The following is a 26197-nucleotide window of genomic DNA, read 5'->3' on the forward strand; positions in this document are numbered from 1 at the left end:
TCACTTTCTCTCTCCTTTTTCTCTCTCCATTTCTCAGTCTCAATGCTGTCATGGTTGATTCAACAATAGGTTTTACTTTGTAACAGTATCAACATTATCGTACAAGAAAAATGTATGCTCCAACAAAAATCTGTGAGAGTTTTCTGAGTAATGTGTTGAGGACAGAGTCCTAAACACAAGTTCTCTCCAGATCAGAATAAAATGGTCCTAGAGTCAAAACCATACTTGTTAGTTTGGGTCGAAACCATAAAACACACTTACATAATATTTCAAATTATTATTTATGTAAAAATAATATTTACATGAAAACATCAGATAACAGCAAATATTTCAGCTCAGGATCAGATGAAAACTGACTAAATCTAGGACAACCTTTACATCAAATACTAAGCAACATGACCAAAAAGGATGTTTTGTTATCAGCCTGGATCAAGCTTGAGAAGAAATTTTTCAATGAAGAAGTTTATGGTTAAAGATGACAACAGGGAGAGTGAGACTCGAGTAGATCTCCAAAGGGATTAAGGACCAAATGGACTGAAAAGCCAATATATTGTAGAATGTGAAATGCATACACAAATATGATAGAAATACAAAATAATTTTTCCAGGTCATTATCCTATCTAAAATGAAACATGTAAAATGACATGTGTTAAACACTACTGACAGGTACATACAGTGTACTATGTGTATGAAACAGTAAGACACATTACATGTATCTTTGTATATACAATAAAATGGATATGTACAGTGTGACTCTTTTTGCATAGAAGGGTATACATAATACTTTTAATCTTATTTCTTCAATGAAGTGGAATGTAAACATTGATCTTAAATCACAGGCCTCCCTAAAGCTGCTAACAGGGAATGATTGTAAATCACAGACCATCCTCATGACGCTAACAGTGGCATGATCCTAAATTACAGGCTGCCCCTGTGGTTGACCACTCTCCAATACCAACATACTAGTTAGAGTTGAGACCAGTGTCCCCAGCAGTTGGTAGGTCCCCTGCCTGGCTGACCCATCTCTAATAACAACATACTAGTTAGAGTTGAGACCAGTGTCCCCAGCAGTTGGTAGGTCCCCTGCCTGGCTGACCCATCTCTAATAACAACATACTAGTTAGAGTTAAGACCAGTGTCCCCAGCAGTTGGTAGGTCCCCTGCCTGGCTGACCCATCTCTAATAACAACATACTAGTTAGAGTTAAGACCAGTGTCCCCAGCAGTTGGTAGGTCCCCTGCCTTGTTGACCACTCTCTAATACCAACATACTAGTTTGAGTTTAGATATATGTATCGAGAAATTGAGTGTCCATCAGTATCTGATACATCCATAGTCTCAAACTACTTCTCTGCTATCTGGTAAAACCAGGTTCCTCTTGTTGGTGTCTTGTCTGCGAGGTGTTTTTCAGTGTCAGTAAGGCTATGTGGCCTGGGTTGTCTGTCCCTGGGTGACTAGTAGATATGTCCTATAGTGGTCATTCCTACATGACTGCCTCAGAGAACTATTCTTTCTCATTACCTGTTTCGCTTGATAGGCAACTTCTCCTTAATGTACTGCAAACAGAAGAAAAGAAACAGAATTTACTTATTAAAGTACTTCAACATAAGGAAGGAAGGTTTGCGGAACAGACACCTTTAAAAATTCTAAACAATAAATTTCATACAGGCAGGGAATCCTGAAAAACACCTAACAAAATAAAAAATTCGACTAACCCCCTAGTCCAATCAGACAACTGACATCACCATCGTATTTCAGGTGTCATACCACACCTAAATAACATTAGACAATATCTAAATTTTTTGACCAATCAGAAGCCTCCATTTGGCAGCCATTTTGATAACAAAGCCATATTTTTATTACCCCATCTAAAGAGTATCATATTGTTATCATTTCCATCCATTCTCATCTTGATGCTCTGGACATAACAAAAATTTCAGGTTTCTTCTTTTGTATCAGGAAATCAGGAGCCAGAAAATGATGACCATCTTGCCAACTCAGAAAAAAAAGATTTTCGCACATCCTGAGGCAAAAGTATTAATCCCCTAAAAGTTAGGTGAAGATTCAACAAACAGTTTTAAAGAAAAGTGTCAGAAACCATTACAGCAGAACGCAGCCAAAGAAAGAATAATGATAGTAAGAACTTTGTTGGGAGTATTTTATAAACTTCATCCCTTCCCTCAAAAAAAACAAATCAGATGCAATAGTGAGAGAGTATACATTAGTACGTACCGAGACAAGACGCTTTCTGTACTGTCCATCTCGCTCTCCTTCTCTTTGTACTGGTATGTTCTTCTCTTCCCTCTCTAGAAGATTCTTCATTTCACCAACAGATAGAATGTTAACAGGATCTGCTTTGTTCTTATTTAAAATCCCCACTAGATACTCCTTGTAATGATTTCTGCATCAAAGATGAAAGCATTAATGTTAATCTCTTGTGAAGGAACCTTTCAAGTTTTTTAAACCTGACAATCTGGGCAGAGAACAAGTTGCTTAAATGTTAATAAATAGGGCATCATATGCCCTGTACCAAGCATACTGATGTTTGAATCTGCCAGTGACATTTGATACTGTGCAAGTCCCCTCTGAATACCCTAACCTAACACTCTACATCCCATACAGTAAACCTAACATTCTACATCCCATACAATCCCTTGATTAACAGTAAAACTAACACTCTACATCCCATACAAGTCCCCATGTTAACAGTAAACCTTACACTCCACATACCATACAGTAAACCTAACACTCCACATCCCATACAGTAAACCTAACACTCCACATCCCATACAGTAAACCTAACACTCCACATCCCATACAGTAAACCTAACACTCTACATCCCATACAGTAAACCTAACACTCCACATCCCATACAGTAAACCTAACACTCCACATCCCATACAGTAAACCTAACACTCTACATCCCATACAGTAAACCTAACACTCCACATCCCATACAGTAAACCTAACACTCTACATCCCATACAGTAAACCTAACACTCCACATCCCATACAGTAAACCTAACACTCTACATATCATACAGTAAACCTAACACTCCACATCCCATACAGTAAACCTAACACTCCACATCCCATACAGTAAACCTAACACTCCACATCCCATACAGTAAACCTAACACTCCACATCCCATACAGTAAACCTAACACTCCACATCCCATACAGTAAACCTAACACTCCACATCCCATACAGTAAACCTAACACTCTACATCCCATACAGTAAACCTAACACTCTACATCCCATACAGTAAACCTGACACTCTTTATCCCATACAATCCCCTGGTTAACATTAAACCTAGCACTCTATATTCCATACAAGTCCCTTGGTTACAACTAAACCTAACACTCTATATCCCATACAATCCCCTGGTTAACAGTAAACCTGACACTCAATATCCCATACAAGTCCCCTGGTTACAAGTAAACCTAACGCTCTACATCCCATACAAGTCCCCTGGATACAAGTAAACCTGACACTCTATATCCCATGCAATCCCCTGGTTACAGTAAACCTGACACTCTACATTCCATACAATCCCCTGGTTAACAGTAAACCTAACACACCATATCCCATACAAGTCCCCTGGTTACAAGTAAACCTAACGCTCTACATCCCATACAAGTCCCCTGGATACAAGTAAACCTGACACTCTACATTCCATACAATCCCCTGGTTAACAGTAAACCTAACACACCATATCCCATACAAGTCTCCTGGTTACAAGTAAACCTAACACTCTACATCCCATACAAGTCCCCTGGTTAACAGTAAACCTAACACTCTATATCCCATACAATCCCCTGGTTAACAGTAAACCTAACACTCTATATCCCATACAATCCCCTGGTTAACAGTAAACCTAACACTCTATATCCCATACAAGTCCCCAGGTTAACAGTAAACCTGACACTCTACATCCCATACAAGTCCCTTGGTTAACAGTAAACCTGACACTCTACATCCCATACAATCCTCTGGTTAACAGTAAACCTGACACTCTACATCCCATACAAGTCCCCAGGTTAACAGTAAACCTAACACTCTATATCCCATACAATCCCCTGGTTAGCAGTAAAACCTAACACTCTTTATCCCATACAAGTCCCCTGGTTAACAGTAAACCTGACACTCAATATCCCATACAAGTCCCCCGGTTACAAGTAAACCTAACACTCTATATCCCATACAAGTCCCCTGGTTAACAGTAAACCTGACACTCAATATCCCATACAAGTCCCCTGGTTAACAGTAAACCTAACACTCTATATCCCATACAATCCCCTGGTTAACAGTAAACCTGACACTCTACATCCCATACAAGTCCCCAGGTTAACAGTAAACCTAACACTCTACATCCCATACAAGTCCCCAGGTTAACAGTAAACCTAACACTCTATATCCCATACAAGTCCCCTGGTTACAAGTAAACCTAACAATCTACATCCCATACAAGTCTCCTGGTTACAAGTAAACCTAACACTCTACATCCCATACAAGTCCCCTGGTTAACAGTAAACCTAACACTCTACATCCCATACAAGTCCCCAGGTTAACAGTAAACCTGACACTCTACATCCCATACAAGTCCCTTGGTTAACAGTAAACCTGACACTCTATATCCCATACAATCCCCTGGTTAACAGTAAACCTGACACTCTACATCCAATACAAGTCCCCAGGTTAACGGTAAACCTAACACTCTATATCCCATACAAGTCCCCTGGTTAACAGTAAACCTGACACTCAATATCCCATACAAGTCCCCCGGTTACAAGTAAACCTAACACTCTACATCCCATACAATCCCCTGGTTAACAGTAAACCTGACACTCTACATCCCATACAAGTCTCCTGGTTACAAGTAAACCTAACACTCTACATCCCATACAATCCCCTGGTTAACAGTAAACCTAACACTCTACATCCCATACAAGTCCCCTGGTTACAAGTAAACCTAACACTCTACATCCCATACAAGTCTCCTGGTTACAAGTAAACCTAACACTCTACATCCCATACAAGTCCCCTGGTTAACTGTAAACCTAACACTCTACATCCCATACAAGTCCCCAGGTTAACAGTAAACCTGACACTCTACATCCCATACAAGTCCCTTGGTTAACAGTAAACCTGACACTCTATATCCCATACAATCCCCTGGTTAACAGTAAACCTGACACTCTACATCCAATACAAGTCCCCAGGTTAACGGTAAACCTAACACTCTATATCCCATACAAGTCCCCTGGTTAACAGTAAACCTGACACTCAATATCCCATACAAGTCCCCTGGTTACAAGTAAACCTAACAATCTACATCCCATACAATCCCCTGGTTAACAGTAAACCTAACACTCTATATCCCATACAAGTCCCCTGGTTACAAGTAAACCTAACAATCTACATCCCATACAAGTCCCCTGGTTACAAGTAAACCTGACACTCTCTCATGTACAAGGTCCCTAGTTACCAGAATTCCCCCTTCACTTACACACAGAGACCAGCATGTCCCCTCAACACCTCTCGTCCACATGGTTCATCTTTCTTATGACTGTCCATTTCTTTCTGTTCCATCACTGGACATGTTTCCATATTCTGTGAATCTGGAGCCTCATGATTAAAATGAAGCTTCTTGTCCTGTTTAAAACAGTTAAAGGGTTCAAAGCTCCACAAACCAGCATAGGTCAATGAGTTGAAACTGAACTGGCTACAGATTAGCTATTGTATCACAGGAATAAAAACAAAAGTATTCCTAATATGAAACATACTGTTTTTATCACTGAAATGTAATATTGATAGAGTCAGTGTTCATTATTTTGTCTATAATGTTTAAAATCTGAACCAAGTATTGAGATATTAGAATTCCTTAAAAATCAGAAAAAAAAAGAAAAAGATTTTTGTGTGAAAAATGAACTTACCTTGAGTATTCTTTGTAAGTCCTCAACACTGTTGTCCCGGAGATAGTAGAAACAGTCACGGGGATGGTGACTGTGTATCCCTTTACCTTGACAACGCTGGTATCCAACACAAGGCTGCAACATCCGATATAACATCTGTTATTGGAGGTCCCCTCACAGTAAATTATAAACCATAGGTTTTACCAAGTTTGTCCTTTCGACTTGTATCTGATATGTTGTTTCATTATCCTGCTGTAATTTTTAATCATTTTAAACTGAAGAGAATCTGTGACTTTCTTAAGTACATCACATATGTTCAAAAAAATTAACAATGTGAGAGGATTTGGTCGGAGCACTTACCCCCTGTTTGACAAATGGTTGTGAACAGCCACTACAAAACTCATGCCCACATTGTGGACACTTGAAGTGCATACAGCCTCCCTTAGCCAGTGCGTACCTCATCTTACAGCTGGGGCAGTCTGTATAACACAGTCAATACACTCAACAATAATTAACATACACTATTCAATTCTAACTACAGCTTATATTCATCAATAAGCCTGTGCCTATCAATAAGGCCATGCCTAGTAATAAGCCCACCCACCACTATTGTAGTTAGAGTAGATAAGCCTTTTACCATTGCTATACCATTTCCTAATATCAAGACCACTTCCCTACTTTGTGTTGGCTTATTGAGGGACAAAATGATAAAAGGACATTATAGTGTATGTAACAGCTTGTTAAATGGATAGGGACAAATGAAGAGTAAATATATGCCTTCAGTAAGTGTTCAACATACAGTAGGTCTCGTTCCAACTACATCAAAAACACTTAAGAATATAAAGCTTTCATTCTATAAAATCATTTTTTCATAAGTCATTTTAAAGTCAGATCGATCAAAAAAGTGTTACAACTAGGCATATGCATCTCAGAAACAAGACTGTATACACATGAATTTCATGTCTGAATTGTCGCTCTGTAAAGGCAATTTATTGTTGTTGTTTTTTTTTGTTTTTTTTTTGTTTTTTATTTATTTGTTTGGTTTTTCTTTCAATAAAAAAAATCCAGACATACCGATGCCATTGATTTGTAGATGTCTGGCAAGTCCCATTGCTTGGTTTTCTGGGTCATTGTCAATCTTCCACTGTTCAAAATCCTCACAGGTCAAACCCTCATGCTGGTCCTCCCACTGGGGAAAACAGGTATAAATTATCATTACCATGCATAAATATGGTACTATAGAGGAGGAGACATGGCATTATCAGCACTTCTAATGGGAGAAGATTTAAAGGTAGTTAGAGACAATATGGGAAAACAATGTTGTATAGGTTTTATTCTGTGAAATAAAATACTGACATGGAACTTTCATCTTGTTATATGAAAACTTAAATCCAAATCATGACATTATGTCATATCCATATATCTATTTACAGAAAACTGAACAGCAGCTTTTTTTGAGAAAACTGCCATTGGTGGACAGCCCAAAACTCTCAACAGTACCACAGTAGCAATTATGTATTTGATAGTTTAAATGCTTGGTACACTAACATCTATATTTGTTTATTGTCTTCCTTCGTGGTTGTACAATATGGCAAAATAAATTCACTGCAGATATCAACATTCTTTACCTGTTTCTTACAGTTGTAGCATGTCTTTTTGTTACACTGTGAACACACCATTCCCATCACGTCCTGTCTATCCCATATGAACCCATTACCACACTGAAAGAAACCAGTGACAGATTACATAATGTCTATAAACCATAGAAGTGCCATTATGACAGACAGACATGGGTAACACAACCATCCCAACCATCCTCCACTGGCATGGGCATAAAAACACACAGTTCAGATACTAAGAAATCCTTAACTTTCATGTTTTCATATTTAGTCATTTTGATCAAGAGAAAAAAGGCCAGTTTGGAAACATTTTCTCTGATTCTCTCTCTTTTCAAACACAAAAACTTACAATTGAAATACAAATGGATGTTACTTCAATGTATCGCATATCCAGACTAACCTCAACTCAATTTACATACATTAAAAAGTATTCATCAGAAAAACTTAGATGTCAATATTCTAACACATCTAAAGCTCTCAAAGATATGTCTAAATAACAGATATTTTTATGTATGTACAGGAGCATGTTTCCTCTACTTACATGTGCACACCATCGGAAATGTGGATCTTTCTGTAGGTTCCAGTCCCTTAGCTTGGAGTCATACAATTCTAGATCTTCTGGACTGAGAATTGTCTGTAGCTGTGACATAGTTACAAACATCAATACTGAATTGAAGCTTACATGCTACAAAAAACACTCACTATGAGAGTTTTAAATACTTTCATAAGCATGGTACCATAGAATGCAAATTAAGTTATTTGAACTCTTTCCAATGGACATTACAAAAATAATTTGAATTGTTCTTTATTTAATAAAGTGGACCATGTTGTAAATGTAAAGAAAAACCTGACTTCTCTTAAATTTGACTTTTTAAGGAACTTCTGTAGAGTCAGACAGCTTGAAGTATAAATTCTCTGATTTTCACCCTGATTTATGTACAGAATTCTTAAGGAACTTCTGTAGAGTCAGCTTGAAGTATAAATTCTCTGATTTTCACCCTGATTTATGTACAGAATTCTTAAGGAACTTCTGTAGAGTCAGACAGCTTGAAGTATAAATTCTCTGATTTTCACCCTGATTTATGTACAGAATTCTTAAGGAACTTCTGTAGAGTCAGACAGCTTGAAGTATAAATTCTCTGATTTTCACCCTGATTTATGTACAGAATTCTTAAGGAACTTCTGTAGAGTCAGACAGCTTGAAGTATAAATTCTCTGATTTTCACCCTGATTTATGTACAGAATTCTTAAGGAACTTCTGTAGAGTCAGCTTGAAGTATAAATTCTCTGATTTTCACCCTGATTTATGTACAGAATTCTTAAGGAACTTCTGTAGAGTCAGACAGCTTGAAGTATAAATTCTCTGATTTTCACCCTGATTTACGTACAGAATTCTTAAGGAACTTCTGTAGAGTCAGACAGCTTGAAGTATAAATTCTCTGATTTTCACCCTGATTTATGTACAGAATTCTTAAGGAACTTCTGTAGAGTCAGACAGCTTGAAGTATAAATTCTCTGATTTTCACCCTGATTTATATACAGAATTTTTGACAGAAATCCTACGGAGATTTGTTCCATCATGTTTCTCAACAGCTTAATTATGTTAGAGTTGATTGCCTAAACTCATCAAGAAGTATTTTTATATCAGCATGGAGTTTGCTGTGTTTGGGTAAATAGTATAGGTACATAGTGTTGAGATCACATCTATATAAGATCACAGATGGAATACTTGCAAACTTTGGTGAAACTTAATATTTTTCAAATTTATAAGTTTAAAGACAATGCTTCAGCTGAATCAGATTGGATTTTCCCAAAAATGGTAAAAAATTCTGCCATATCACAACTAAGCTATTGTGTTGGTTTCAAATTATGTGACAGTCCAGCAGTCTTTGATTGAAATAATTTAATCTCTCTTATGATAACTGACAGTTTTTATTTTAATAAAGAGTGTAACATGAAGATGTATGCCTAAGTTACTGACCAACATGGTGAGGAAGGTGAGATAGTTAGTAGCCAAGTCACTGTCCTCCATATCAGGCTGGCTACACAGGGGGCAGTTCAGGTTACGTACATGTTTCTCTCGGATACACACCTCAAAATAACCCTTCATACACTCTACACAGATCTTACACTCACAAGAGCCTAGATTACGGATCTGAAAGAAAAAAAAAACAATTTAAAAAGTACAGGAGCTAAAACTTATGAAAGATCCTAAAGTAATCTTGGCACCCACAAATGAATGACTTTTAGTGGTTCTTTGGAAAACTGATTTTTCTAAGCTTTCCCTTCTTTCTTCTTTTCCTCTAAATCATTTGATAACAAGGGCCTCCTTAATATGAAATCTAAGAAAAATCAAACAAGCAAGTTCCGAAATAATAATGATAACAAACTTCAACTGTCAGAATCCAAGTTGATCTTCTGTCAGCCAATTATTTTTCTTGAGCAGACACAAAACTGAAAGGGTACAACCTAGAACCAAGAGGAATCTACACATTAAGATTGAGAAATCTCTTTCTAGTACTTCCCAAAATATAGCAATAATAATATTCAAATCCAAAATGTTGGCCTATTACCCATTTTGTTTCAATGATCAATCTAAAATTTAAATGGACATAACTAGGGACAGCGGTAAACCTGGACATAACTAGGGACAGAGGTAAACCTGGACATAACTAGGGACAGAGGTAAACCTGGACATAACTAGGGACAGAGGTAAACATGGACATAACTAGGGACAGAGGTAAACCTAGACATAACTAGGGACAGAGGTTAACCTGGACATAACTAGGGACAGAGGTAAACCTGGACATAACTAGGGACAGCGGTAAACCTGGACATAACTAGGGACAGAGGTAAACCTGGACATAACTAGGGACAGAGGTAAACCTGGACATAACTAGGGACAGAGGTAAACCTGGACATAACTAGGGACATAGGTAGACCTGGACATAACTAGGGGCAGAGGTAGACCTGGACATAACTAGGGACAGAGGTAAACCTGGACATAACTAGGGACAGAGGTAAACCTGGACATAACTAGGGACAGAGGTAAACCTGGACATAACTAGGGACAGAGGTAAACCTGGACATAACTAGGGACAGAGGTAAACATGGACATAACTAGGGACAGAGGTAAACCTAGACATAACTAGGGACAGAGGTTAACCTGGACATAACTAGGGACAGAGGTAAACCTGGACATAACTAGGGACAGCGGTAAACCTGGACATAACTAGGGACAGAGGTAAACCTGGACATAACTAGGGACAGAGGTAAACCTGGACATAACTAGGGACATAGGTAGACCTGGACATAACTAGGGGCAGAGGTAGACCTGGACATAACTAGGGACAGAGGTAAACCTGGACATAACTAGGGACAGAGGTAAACCTGGACATAACTAGGGACAGAGGTAAACCTAGACATAACTAGGGACAGAGGTTAACCTGGACATAACTAGGGACAGAGGTAAACCTGGACATAACTAGGGGCAGAGGTAGACCTGGACATAACTAGGGACAGAGGTAGACCTGGACATAACTAGGGACAGAGGTAAACCTGGACATAACTAGGGGCAGAGGTAGACCTGGACATAACTAGGGGCAGAGGTAGACCTGGACATAACTAGGGACAGAGGTAAACCTGGACATAACTAGGGACAGAGGTAAACCTACATATGAGGTATGAGAAATATCCCTCCAGTACTTTTCAAGAAATAGAGATAACAAGGACTGTTAACAGACACACTATGGACAAGGATCCAGGTTGAACAACAATTTGAACAGTCCACCATCTGATGATAGTGGGCTAAAAATGTGAAATGACATGTACGAACACAAGGCAATTTCACCCCTCATAGGAGCTCAATCTGAAGGTACAAATACATAAAATATGTTATATCTTTAAGACCTAAAAATTTCATTCTGAAATAGTAAAAACATCCAGATACCACAAACACAAAAACTCTGGTTTTGAATTTTTACATAATAACAGACTTAAGGTATTTTGTCATTAATTTTATCATCATTATCTGCCAAATATCATCAAGTTAAAATGGACACTGACCCTGCTCATAGCAAACTTGCCCATGCAGATTTCACATTCCTGACTGAGGTACACCAGAGAGCTCTTATAATCCTGACAGTTCTTCACAGCTTCCACAATTTCTCCAAGAGAAGCCTCAACTGTGTTGTTGGCAACATCTACATCCAAAATCTTGATTACCACTTCAGCTCTGCCCCAGCTCTGGAGCTTTCCCTCAACCAGTATCATTCGCACTCGTCGCTATATGACAAAACAAAACAGTTAAAATTCCTGATATTAATTGTTAACTTCTCTGGATCCATGCTCATAATAAATTCATGCTTTTCAATTTGATGTCCTTTTAAATGCAAAAAGAAATGTGATTAACTTCCCAAAATTGAAGGTTTGACAGGTAGTTTTTCTGAATTTAAAACAGTGGAACCAAAATAATGAATTAAACTGTATCATACACCTGTCTTGCCCTTCTTGGACTTTTAAAGGATGCTAAAGTCTAAATTTTGAAACCTGGGAGTATCAACTAAGATTCCATTTAAATGTAGACAAAAGTATCAACTAAGATTCCATTTAAATGTAGACAAAAGTATCAGATACAGGAATTCAGAATGTATTGTTTGAACTTTATTCTTAGTTTCTTTGTCATCCTTATGCCAGGTAATAAGATACATTTTCACAAAGAAAAATCTTGACTTTTGCAAAATCAATACATCTTTTCTTTTTTCTGAATCCTAAATGTTAAGTGGCTAAAAAATACATAATTCAAACAAATCTTGGGATATATGTTAATGTTGTTTTATCAAATGTCTGGCTGAATGATGAACAGATGTTGTATTACTCCTCTGACAATATCTGTTTGAAATCTAAGAAAGGGCATTTTCATGATTTGAATCAAGAGGATAAAAAAATGAATACTTCAGTATTGTATTTAACATTTGTTTTAGATTTAAAATTCAAAGTTCTCATTCACAACTCAACAAAGGGAAAAGTTTTAACAATACACTATCAATCAACAATACTGATCTATAAAATAAGATTTACTGAACCATCAATTACTCACATTCATATCTACATTTCTATCAGTAACAGAGGCCCAGAAGTCATGGTGACTGAGAATGCTGTTTGTCACACTCATCTCGTCCTGCATATCCATTGGCCTAGCCATGGCCCCAGCTGCCAGGGGTACATTATCAAACTCTGCCCACACTCGTTCATAAAATGGTTGGATACTGGAAAAGTTCAGCTCATCAAGTGCTGCCTCAGCATCACCTTTATTTGTCAACATTGCCATCAGGATCTCCTCTCGTGCGAAGTTCCCTCTGCTGGATATCTCTTTATACTGACAAAGGAAAGAAAGTCATCATATTATATAGCAAAACTTGAGGTGTGTTGTAAGCATAACATCCTTCTCATAAGTAAACTTTAGATATAAATCTGAATTTGTGCAAGAAGATCTGTTTTCTCGGACACTCACTCACTCTTCACAGAAATTTTTTTTTTTATAAAATCATTACAATGAAAAAGCAAACATGTTTGTCTCTTTTCTTTTTCTTTTTAACAGGTATCATTGTAATACTGGCTGCTAATGTTCAGATAAGTGAATTGTTCAATAATTTTCACATCAAATTTGAATGAATTTTCATTTGAAGAAAATAACAAGGAAAGGATAATTGCTTAACCTGAGAGCAGCACACAAAAGATTTTCTCCCTTGGCGAATATTATTAACAGTCAGCCTCTGAGAAAGTAGATATTTCCCTGCCCAACACTCAAGACAGGAAATATTCAAGAAATTCCCATTTGTTCCCATGAAGTCATCAAGGTAAATGTTATATTAAAGGAGGCTTACCATGTCTCTCCTGTTAGCAATACAGACAGCAGCAGCAGTGTCAAGATCTCCTTTTGCTTCCTGTAGAGCCTTTTTCGCCTCAGGAAAGGAAAGCTCTCCAATTTCATTTTGCTCCATTCTAGTTCCTTCGTTAGTTACCATAGTAATGAGTGTTTCCATAGACATTTGCCACTCATTTTTAAGCCACTTCATAGTTTTTCCAAAGTCCTGGTTACATTTCTCCAAACCAAGACAGATTTCTTCCATTGCAAAGCCTGCTTTCTCAGCCTCCTGCAGGAAAGTTACATGATCATTAAATCTATCAGAGTAGCAAACTTACATAGAAATCATTAGGAAGTACTTCAAGATGTGTTCATTAAACTTGGTAATAGTTACATATCTAGAGAATGAGCCACACCTCTTACCTTAAGTACTTTCACTAAGCTGCGTCCCTCCTGAATCAGTGATTCTTGTTTCTTTCTTTGGTTCAACTCTTTCATTTTCTCTGTGAAACTCAAATCCTTCTTTCCATTGAAACCTGCATTGCTAAAAGACATTGGCGGTGAATGTGTCACTGGCTGAGCAGATGCTTTTTTCTTCTCTGGTTGTAGTTCTGCTGGTTTTGCAGTTGGATATTTAATGTTAGGAGAAGGTGCCTCTAACATCACAAATCCTGAAACTTCCTCTGGTAAAGGTTTAACTGTTGTTTTAGCTGCCTCTTCTTGTCTTAATTTTTCTTGATATCTCTCATGAGCTTCTTTCTTTTCAATTTCCACCTATAAAGACAGGTAACACCAATGCAGTGGTTAATTAATTATAGATTTTACTTTTTTCACCTGCATGAATTTTCCTCGCATCAACAGAATAAGATTCCTTAAATGGACATAAATAGTTGTGTTGAAATGTCTAGCTGTAGGTGTTACAATACTATGGAGTAAATATTAAACAGATCTGTTGAGAGCTTCTTACAATATATATTTGTTAAGAACCAGATGTCACAAGATAATTAAGCAATTGGCCAGATTAACTTTGACTGAAAAGGTGCTTCACCCTCATTGGAATTAAAACCTGGCAAAGGTAGTTCACAACTATTTTTGTAATAATTTCATTTTTATTTGAACACTAACCAAATAATCAATCAACAACAATCATTCATGATGGATCATCAGTAAAATAAAAAGTGACATTCACACTTGAGCACTTAATAAATATTATTTTCCAAAGCGTATGGGACTAATTTAATTAAAATGGTAGAGCCCATTCTCCATCATGTTCCAGGCAAGAAAGCATGAAGTACATAACACTTTAACTTTTATTTATCTATGATGTTATCAATTTAACATCACGAAAAAGGAGATGTATGTGTAACAATGTGTAAAATCTGTAATTTTAATAAAGTTAATTAATAGGTGTTTGATTTTAATTAAGTATGCTATTTTATAACTGTCGTGTTAATCAGTACGCATTATTTGCGCGCGGACTTGTAAATGTCTGTTTGTTTGTCTGTATATCTACATCTTACGTTTTGTGTATTGTTATGTTAATGTGGTGTACAGTCGTTTTGTAATGTACCATATAAGGTATAGTCAGTATTGTCTCGTTTTGGATTGGCGTTTAGTCGTTTGTCTTTGTTTGGTCACCTTGCGTCAGTATGAAAGGAGCCGCCATTTTGTTCATTTCATTTTGGGAGATGTCCGGTTAAAAGAAAATGTGAAGGTTGGTGTCTTATCTCTTATCTAGATTGTAATTTGCCGTTGTGGAATTTGGTCATTTACGGAGTCGATTTCATTAATTAGTTATTATTGTTGCTAATTATTTACGGTTCACATATTTTTTTGTTTTTGTATAATATCCAGTTGGTCATCTCGACGTTGATTATTGCGGAATAGTAACCCCCAACCCCGTGTATGCTATTGCAAATAGATATATCATGTAATTGTACTGTGTATGAATAAATATTGCATATTCATTCATTATGAGAATTGAATGTCTACATTGTATATTTCTAAAAGAATGAAAATGGCGCAAATTCCATTGTTCTGTTGTTCTATTGTAATTCTGCTAAAAGTATCTATAAATATAAATATCCGATTGTCCATTGTAATCAATGTATGTTATTATTTATGTAACTTTTATTTATTGTATTCATTTGTTATTTTATAGGGAAAATATTCTACCCAGAATAAAGACCTAAAACTGAATTTGACGTCACTGTCATTTATTCTAAAATTACATATGTCCTTTCCATAATCGATTATAGTCAATATGGATCCATTATGAAATAGAAAATGACTCCCAACACTAATTTGTAAGGAGTTTCAATGTCTCCATATGTTTACGGTATTGTCAGCTTTGCATATAAAATAGCAACACTGCACTAACAAGCATATAATTACACCCAAATTAGTAGAAACAGGTCACACAAATTTCTGGTCATGCTATATGGTGTTTCTTTCACTCTAGTTAGTTATTTCCAAAAGTTTCCAAAAAAATCACTAAAGTGTGTGTTTTTTGTCAATTTTGAAAAACAGCTAGCTCAAAAGAAAAAAAAAACCCATATACCACAACCGCTCATTGTGTAACCTCTAAGTATCTCCTGCTGTAACACCAAAACCAAGTAACCCCTATACCACAACCACTCATTGTGTAACCTCTAAGTATCTTCTACTGTAACACCAAAACCAAGTAACCCATATACCACAACAGATGTTGCTCTCTTTTACAACTGGCCTTGTTTAGTTATCTTTTTGTCCACTAATTAGCCTTGAGTCCAGATTAAACTCACCTGGCTATAATTGCTGTTTAGTTTTGTGCATTACTTATTATTTTTTTTTTTAATACTCACTTGTTTGTATTCATTGTATGCTCGCTGTCCATAATGAAGTGCTTGGTCAAGAACTCTCGTTTCCTCCACATCTACAATGGTATCTGGTGCTGCCAGGCTACTGGGGGCAGCAGCACTAGTATTTACCTCTCTCCCTTCATCATACACATAGGTAGGGTTCTTACTGGTCTTGCTGCACATAGCACACACCTTGGTATCTGCAGAGTTGTGAAAAGTACAGTGCTCACACATCCATTTACAGGTGGCACCCTCAGACTTACTCCTAGCCACAGATCCTGAGACATATCCAGAATTTGGAACAGGAAGAGAATGATTGTGACTCCTCTTTACTGGCTTGTTCTCACTGCGCACCTGTTTGTTGAGTAGAGTAGAATTGAGCATGGCTGAAGTAACGTCCTGCTTGGCGACACTAAGTTGAAACTCTCTCTCTTTTTGTCCAGGTACGACTGACGATATCACTGCTTCTTGTGGAGGGTAGTGCACTTTCTGCAGCTTAAAAGGCATATGAGATTCTCTATTTGAGTCTTTAGCTTTTAATAGACCCTCATTGACCATGTTCTCTGTTTGGGCTGAAACTTCCATAGGATCTGCCTTCTGTATCTGATCAGGATTATTTCTTTTAGATAATGCTGTTTTTTCAATTGACTTGTCTTGTTGACTGACTGGTGGATATGCTATAGAGTATCCTTGGGATTGACTTTGGCCTGATTGCTGTGTTGAGTGACTTTGCCCTTGATCAAATTGTCGAGCTGGTGGCATAAGAGGCTGGGATATCTTCTGGCCATACTGCATACCCATACTGCTGTACATCCCTGGCGACTGGGGTGCCTGCGTGCTGTAGGGAAGCGTAGTCATGGGAACAGGATTATACTGGTTTGCTAAGTCTGTAATACCTGTCTTTGTCGCCACAGTATATTGGTAACCCTGATTGGAATTGGAGTCCAAAGCTTTGGAAACCGTAACATCCATTTTTTTTTGCCCAATAGTTTGACCAGTTGTACTGGCCACTGATGGATGATAGGTACCATAGGGCTGGCCTAATGCCCCATCATATGCACCATGCTGGCTCATTGTGGTCAGAGGAGTTTCCCGAGAACCAAATAATGCAGTACTATTTCCAATCATGCTGGCATTCATTCTCGATCCATGGACAAGATGCTGAGGTTCCATTTGTATACCTTGTGTAGAAACAGGGGGATGAATAATTTGATTTCTTGAGCTATGAACATTTTGTTTTTGCCTCTCATGAGGAAAAATATCTAAAAAATACTTTTTTATCTCCCTTTTCTCTTTCTGAAGATTAAATTTCCTTCTTGATAAACTCTTGTATTCTTCATCATCAAAATCTGCCCCTTCATCTATAAGGACAGAAGACCGGTCCTCAACATCGAGTATCTCTTGTTGTAGCATTTCCAGATCAATAAGGATCTTTGATTCTCTCCTATCTAGATCCTCTATTTCCAAAATCCTACGTAATAGTTTTGAGGTTGGTGGCCCACCAGGTGCTGCATTGGAGCTCTTCTGTTGAGGGAGGCTTGGTGACCTCTGTAAAGTCAAAACAAACATGATAAATAAACCTTTGACAATCACCAGCATATTTCAGAATTTTAAAATACATATGCATTATGTAATGTATTTGAATTAGATTCAAGCATTTTGAATAAATATCAGGTATTGTAATTTAATAATAATAATCCTGCTGATCTAAAATTGAATATTACCAAGAAAGAAAAAAGAGAGGTTTATATTCAACTATACATATGATTTGCGCAGAAACGAAATAAACATACCAATTTTGCAAATGGTGTCTGCAGATTATGTGGTAGTCTGTTAAACATGGACTGGGTCTCCTGCCTGTAAGTAAAAACAACATTAAGGGGTTATTATATAGTGATATTACAAAGAAAAATCTATAGTTAGTAATGCTTGTACCTCCTCCATGAAGCACTGTATTCATCCCGCAGTTACGTCAATGAGCAAACATATTACTTCTCTATCAAAGTCTGGGCAATGACATAGCATTGGGTTGCATGCTCACCAAAGAGGAATAAATTTCCTGGTGGGCATACTGCCAGAATGAGTCTGGATAAATATTTAAGTCTGGTCAGTTTAATTAGCAAGGTCAGTTATTATCTGAGGAATCAAATCAACAGAAAACAAGAATAATCTCCCTTTATTACCCTTAAAGGACTGTCAAGACTTGACACACAGTAAAATAAGATAATTAGGTTTGTCCTTAATTCCCAAATGGTTCAGATTTAACTGTTTTCAGTACTGTGATAAATGAAATGAACTTTTTATTGTTTTACATATAATTTCATTACATGAATTTATATTGTTATGCTATGAAGCACCACATCAAGGATGCTGAAAGTTTACAGATCACCAATACATACCCTGACTGACCATATCCTCCCATTCCCTGGATGCTGAAAGTTTACAGGTCACCAATACATACCCTGACTGACCATATCCTCCCATTCCCTGGATGCTGAAAGTTTACAGATCACCAATACATACCCTGACTGACCATATCCTTCCATTCCCTGGATGCTGAAAGTTTACAGATCACCAATACATACCCTGACTGACCATATCCTTCCATTCCCTGGATGCTGAAAGTTTACAGATCACCAATACATACCCTGACTGACCATATCCTTCCATTCCCTTGATGCTGAAAGTTTACAGATCACCAATACATACCCTGACTGACCATATCCTTCCATTCCCTGGATGCTGAAAGTTTACAGATCACCAATACATACCCTGACTGACCATATCCTCCCATTCCCTGGATGCTGAAAGTTTACAGATCACCAATACATACCCTGACTGACCATATCCTTCCATTCCCCGGATGCTGAAAGTTTACAGATCACCAATACATACCCTGACTGACCATATCCTCCCATTCCCTGGATGCTGAAAGTTTACAGATCACCAATACATACCCTGACTGACCATATCCTTCCATTCCCTGGATGCCTTCTTCATTCCTTATGTTTCTAGAATTAAGGTCATTTGATGACATCCCATGTGGGTCTTCAGATATCCAACTCTGAGCTGTAGGTGCTCCATGTCCAGCTCCTGTTACACCTACAGGGGGCGTTGTCTCCTTGGTTACAGGTACACCTGACAGTGAAAGCTTTGAGTTGACCGGTGCCCCTAACTGCGATGTTGTTGTTGGCTGTGGAGGTGTCTCGGGGGCAACTGGTTCCTCACTACATGGTATTCCTTTCATACTTGTCATCTTTACATCAAGTGACTTGATAACTTCACGCTGGTGGTTTTTGCGTTTAGGATGTGTGTGCCATCTTTGGTCACAGTTTGTACATAGTTGTTTATTGTCACACTGGGAACAGACCAACTCTGGAGCCTGTTTGCCGCAGATATCACATACTGTAAGGTCACAGAAAATATATCTATACAAGTCACCAACATTAGATAAATGTCACACACTGTAGGGACACAGAAAATATATCTATACAAGTCACTGACATTAGATAAATGTCACACACTGTAGGGACACAGAAAATATATCTATACAAGTCACCAACATTAGATAAATGTCACACACTGTAGGGACACAGAAAATATATCTATACAAGTCACCAACATTAGATAAATGTCACACACTGTAGGGACACAGAAAATATATCTATACAAGTCACCAACATTAGATAAATGTCACACACTGTAGGGACACAGAAAATATATCTATACTTGTCACCAACATTAGATAAATGTCACACACTGTAGGGACACAGAAAATATATCTATACAAGTCACCAACATTAGATAAATGTCACACACTGTAGGGACACAGAAAATATATCTATACAAGTCACCAACATTAGATAAATGTCACACACTGTAGGGACACAGAAAATATATCTATACAAGTCACCAACATTAGATAAATGTCACACACTGTAGGGACACAGAAAATATATCTATACAAGTCACCAACATTAGATAAATGTCACACACTGTAGGGACACAGATCAATGTCAATCAATAATCAGGAAAATTTCCTGCACACAGAAAAGGTTAAAAACTCACAACTGCAGATACATCTTCAGTACAACTTTAATATTCATTACCCCAGGAATTCACCTCTTACACTATAGTACTTTGGTGATAAAAGATTGATAGTCCATATTTTGTTGTCCATGTACTAAAATGTTTTCAAATGAAAAATAGTCTGGCCGTAGGACATTTAAATTCATTGATGATTTAGGCCAATAATTAAAAGTCAGATCCTTTCTTAGTCTGAAGGATTCTGGTTATCTATTGTTTATTTTGTTTTGGTCACAACCAATGGTCAGAATTCAGAATAAAAACATGACTTAAGTGACACATACATGGGTGTGTACTTTATAACAATATGGTGTCTATAGATAATATATTAATGAGAAGAAAAGAAAGAAAAAAAGAAATAAATCAAGGCCCGTAACTATAAATCAGTAAATAGTCTTACAAATGACCTCATTTCAGGATTGGTAATCTGATATTCCAGGAAATACTTGGTAGAGTTTCATAGCTGTGTCTTTAGACAGTTATACACACCATAAAGTAGAACAGAATTATCTAAACATAGCAAATTCATACTCACCCACACTATTACAGGATTGATCTTCGTCCTTCCTTCCTGTGCTGACCTCATTAACCAAGCTGGGCTTCTGCTGCTGAAGAGAGCAAACACAATATTCAGACCACGATGACCCAGATTGCCAGTTAAAGACCTGGCAATTGTTATTTATTAAAAAACAAAATATCACTGTGCTTCTGTGCTACACTTCAATTCTATCAGGTCACTTTCTCAGTTCTGCATGCGTCTTGGATATTTTAATTAACATTTTTAATAACATAGTCTTTTCTGTATACAAGAGAAGACATGAACCTTCAGGTTTGACATTTTATTTTTCTGTTTGTTTGGTTGGTTGGTTTATTGCTCTGTGAACAGCCAGGGTCATTTTGATCCTCGGTATATTTGCAGCAGCTATTTGCAGTAGCTATTTGCTTCCTCACTGAACATAATCAGGGAGGCCTGTCACATGTCATCAAAGAAAATTTGGGTGTAATCTTTAATCCAAGGACAACAGCACAAGATGTTCTGTGATCACATTTTTCAGGGAGATATTAACTTCCACACACTGGGATCAAACAGCACATCAAGATGTATGTAAGAGCAATACAGTACTGCAGCACCTGATATCTTGTGTAGTATTTCAGGCTACCAAGTAGTATCAAAGGCCATAGTTTTGTATTATATAGAGCACTTGTTCCTATTTCAAGTAGAGCACCTGTTCACATTTTGAAACACAAAGTTTTGTCATTCCTTTACAATAACAAGTGATGCAGTATATAAAATATCAAGAGTTACACCCTAAGTAAAGTGACTCACAGCGAATAAAAAACATATCTTAGGTCAACTGGATTATTTAAAAATAAATAATTCATAAAATAGGAAAAAGTAACAGTACTCCAGTAAATGTAATATTTGCATGAAAAGTCTGAATCTATGATCTTTTATGCAAAACATGAAAACAGTTTATTTTTAGATTAATGGAAAATCACTTCATTCATAATCATTGACAGAATTTTACCTGTCCAGAATTCTCTGATGTAGCCGAGTCCCAGGCCTGCTCAACAATGGCTGGTATGTGGGGTCCTCCAGGGTGTCTTTGACCTGAGGCTTCATCCATAACCTCACTAGGAAATCCAGTCTGAGAGCCTTCCAGTCCAGATTCTTGTATATAGCCCTCAGTCCCCGGAAATGTGGGTATAACTCTTTCAGGATTAACTAATGGTACCTAAGATAATCAAATCAGCACCAAATGATCGGTAAAGCTTGTGCATGTCTCCAGGCTGTGCTGGAATCTCTTCAAATGTCATGATCAAGTTAAACAACCATCATCATTTCTCAAAAATTGGTGACTGATTACTGAATGATCAGCAATTCATTCCTAAAAACTACGTAATTACAAAAGCACTCACAAAACATGGGTGATATGTGATATTTTTCAAATGAAATTTATTTGTTAAGTTGTCTATTAAATAATTTTTCAGATCGGCTTTAAATCCCAAAATGTTTTCAAGCTATTCATGCTAGTGAAATCATGATAAATCATTGAAAATTTTGATTGATCAGTAATAATGGAAGGTAAAAAACCTAGTAATTTCTTAAATTGATAAATAATTTAATGATATCAACCTACATTAACAGGCTTATTTAAAGTTTACAGGTTCTTGATCCATATATACTCTAACCCAGTGTTCAATAAATCAATGATGATGGTTATATGGTCTCAATGAAAATATATGTTCTGTAAACCAACTTTCTGTTTCATTTGATTAAGTTTGTGAAAGAAACGAGTCAAAAATTAAGACAGGAATGGAAAACACTGATCATAGTAAAGTATTATATTGCATGATTCAAGAACTTCTTGTGACGTTGTGGTGCAAAATTTGTGAAGGTTGGTAGCTGCAACAGAAAGTTGGTTTACCATCAGTGTATTTTAGTACAAAACGAATATATAAAATCTTATGCTTTATTGTATTCTCTTTACTGTGAAGAAGTCTTTCTTTAGCAGGTGATCAGTTTATTGATATATAAGGTAGTAGAAATGAGGTTGTCTTTAAGTGAACAGGTGTAACAGTGGTAAACCAATTAAAGTCTTGCCAATATACCAGATGGATGTTTGGACAGACTGTGGGAAGAGACACTACCTTATACCATACACATATGGTTGTAATACATCCAGACTTGGTAATAAGCCAGCTCACTAAGTTTCATTTGAAATGGCAACTAATGTCATATCATATTGTTCTCTAACAGGCCAGTCGCACCACTTTGAGTCAGCAGTTATGTGGGCTTATTGCGAGATAAATACAGTAACTTACATATGCTAAGAATTTTTACATCATCAAGGAACACAAAAGACAGGCTTTGTAATATATGCATTATTTGTACATCACAATGTTAATGACATCCTGATCATTCAGATGTTTGACTATAAGAAAGTACACAATCTCTCCAAGAGTATTTTGCTGTACTCAACATAACACCTCTGTAAACTGTTCATGTCATTTCAAGATTCTTGAAAAAACGTATTTGTGTAGAATAAGAAAGTATTTCACTATCATTCTGTCTTGTATCACTTTTTTTAAAAGTAGATGTTTGTTCACCTGGAAAATGATAATGGTAGTTTATGTGGCTATATGGTTTATATCACAGAAGATTAATTTTGAGTATTAGCATATAACCTCTCCAAAAGCACTCATGTTATTTTTTTTCCTGCTGATCAATGGCATACAAAACAGACTACAGCTGTGTCCTTTGTTGTTGTTGTCAGGGATGCCAACATAGTTCTGCCTTATTTCAAACTTAGAACCTGACTGTGAGGTCAACTATTGGTAGTCCATGAACTGTTTACAGGGATGTATTGTAATTGTTAAGGAACAACAACTCTGGTATATGAAAATACAGTCAAATTGCTATGAAAAAGCCAACAAAGAGAGCAGAGAAAAGTGGCCTTTATAGACAGGTAGCCTTCAAAAGGGCTTTATTGTACTTTGTCTTACCACTACTGGGTCTTCTTTCTTCTCCTTGGAATTTTTGTTATTTCGTCTATAGTCCATAACAGACCGCCACACTTGTAACTCATTTCTGTAAAATACATTTAACAAATAAACATTTGATGCATTCTCTCCATGAACTCAATCAAGAAGACAATATGTATCTTATCAACTGTGTGAGAGCATTCATGTGATTAACAAATTTGAGTTTGATGTTGAGAACTGAAAAAAGAAAATTTGGTTTGTCTGCATAAAGTATACACTTACTTGGTGTGTGGCTCTAAGAGATCAACAAGGGTCTCTGGTGCTGGATGCTGTCCGTTGAGCAGGTGAGTGATTTCAAACTTCATGAGAACAATGTCACAGATCAGATTTGCAATCTTATTAGGGTCACTGTCCGTATCCTGAGGGAAGGCCATGCCTCCTTCAATATCTTCTGTATATCCCATTTGCCTCATGATGTCACGACCTCCCTATGGAATATAGTAATCATGTAAAGTCATAAACACAAGAGCACAGATTCCTCCATATCTTTTAGATAACCTCTCAGCTGTCTGTTTATAATTGTTTCTAACACTGAAGTTTAATTCAAATGTGTCAAGTAAAATTGCCTCCTAAATTATTATGAATACTTTTCTTTGTTAATTTTAATATACTATTCTCCCCTTCAACCAAGCTATATCAAATTTCAGTTTGTTCTATTTTCAAAAGTTAGAAAATAGAAACACACCCAAATGCAGGTCTAACAAAAAGTGATAGATGCATGTTCAGTGAGAGGAAAAGTTTGATGTGTTTTGGGCTTTTCTCACTAAATGGCTACATAAAGGGACATGGCAGTGAAAACATGTTTCTTTTCCCTTTTTTTACTTTTTTTTTTTTTTTAAAAATTGATAAATGTATCATTCACATTGCAAGTATATCTTGATACTACTTCATACTATGATGATACACCAAGTCCCATATTTACCACACTACTGAATGGTGGTAGTGGTAGTCATGTGCGAATAAAATAAACAAAAAGAACTACAATACTATTTTGTTAGGTTTCTCACACTTTGAACAGCCAGTGTCATTTTGAGGTGGGGTCTCCTTGTAGTAGCTGGTGACTACCTTACTGAACAACATATGGGAGGCCCATCACATGTCGTCCCTGGGAACACAACTGGTAGGGAGTATTCACTATATCAATAATACTACTTAAGAATCACAGATTTACCTTAATCACATCAACACGCTCCTTAAAGAAGGCATTACTAAACTTGACATATCTCCACATATCTGCCCTATTTTTGAGTGGCTTCAGCAAATGTCGTGCATATTTCTCTAAAATGTTGAAGGCAAATCCTATCCTCTTCAACTGTTCCAATTCCTGAAATAAAAATAAACATGATAAACAGATTATCAAAATGTAGAAAGATCTTTGAAAATGTGATGAAAAGTAATGTTGTCAACTACTTTGGTGCAGCTTCACCAAAGCTTGTAGCAAATATGTATACAGAACTAAAAAAGGTACAAAATATTCATTTAAATCAAAATTTCAAATCCTACCTCGCTGTTTTCCCGGATCAGTTTCTCCATGTCTATCACATGGTATTTTATGTTTAAGTCACACATGACTCGAGACAGAGCATGCATATCTTTATTACAGTTATAAACTTCATTTGCAAGTATATGTGGCATCATGACTTGTCTCATCTTTGCAATGCCCTGAGCCAGGGACTTTTCATCTGGTACAGTATTTTGTTTCTCCATAGTTGAACAGGAAGATGTAGATGTCACCAATCTTTTTCTAGATATTTTACCTGAAAAACAGTTTAATACCATTTTATTTAAAGAAATTGTTAAGCTATTAAACTGATATAGAATACACTTTTAACAAATTTACAATTCACATTGACACTTGATCATTTCTTTTTTCTCAGCTCACAATATGTCGAACAATATTGATTATTATTTTTATTAATGAGCTATATAAATAAATGCACTACAAAGGCCAATCTCTTTACTTATATATGTATTTCTCAATATTTTGAAACTTATTTAAAATTTTCTTTCTCACTTTATACAGGAAAGTTAAGTGAAACCTATACAGATTTCATCAATACTCTTCCTTGTTTTTGTCATAAGTTCTCTTACCTTGTATATATAAATCACCCTTCCTTTACAACTTAACTTTATTTATATTATCTGGACTTTGACTATTGGTTTATTGTCACTGTATCTTAATTCACAACACAATAGCAAATCTGCGTTTTGTTACTCTGGTTACACCCATGTCTACTGAAAGACATCAAAGTTATAATAATAATATTCTGTGTCATCTTAAATATTGCCATGCCAAATTAGCGAGTTGATTACCATAATAA

At 36.6% G+C, this 26197-nt stretch overlaps 1 protein-coding gene across 1 annotated transcript; it reads right to left on the reverse strand.

Annotated features, from left to right (window-relative positions):
- Positions 1 to 316: 316 nt before the first annotated feature.
- LOC132546733 (uncharacterized) lies at positions 317 to 25583 on the reverse strand. The gene is made up of 22 exons (XM_060210449.1): positions 25380 to 25583; positions 25048 to 25200; positions 24099 to 24304; positions 23838 to 23922; positions 21860 to 22066; positions 20866 to 20938; positions 19202 to 19649; positions 18038 to 18101; positions 16248 to 17792; positions 13828 to 14178; positions 13424 to 13693; positions 12637 to 12915; positions 11604 to 11822; positions 9520 to 9693; positions 8080 to 8178; positions 7548 to 7640; positions 6994 to 7108; positions 6280 to 6398; positions 5941 to 6054; positions 5514 to 5659; positions 2232 to 2400; positions 317 to 1555 (listed from the first exon to the last, which is right to left on the reverse strand). Exons 1-22 carry the CDS (start codon positions 25581 to 25583, stop codon positions 1517 to 1519), a joined length of 5172 nt encoding a protein of 1723 aa, XP_060066432.1. The 3' UTR covers positions 317 to 1516.
- Positions 25584 to 26197: the final 614 nt, after the last annotated feature.

The sequence above is a fragment of the Ylistrum balloti genome, unplaced genomic scaffold (assembly GCF_031769215.1).
Source record: "Ylistrum balloti isolate Yb309-2 unplaced genomic scaffold, AGI_CSIRO_Ybal_v1 Utg369910, whole genome shotgun sequence".
Taxonomy (NCBI): Eukaryota; Metazoa; Mollusca; class Bivalvia; order Pectinida; family Pectinidae; genus Ylistrum; species Ylistrum balloti.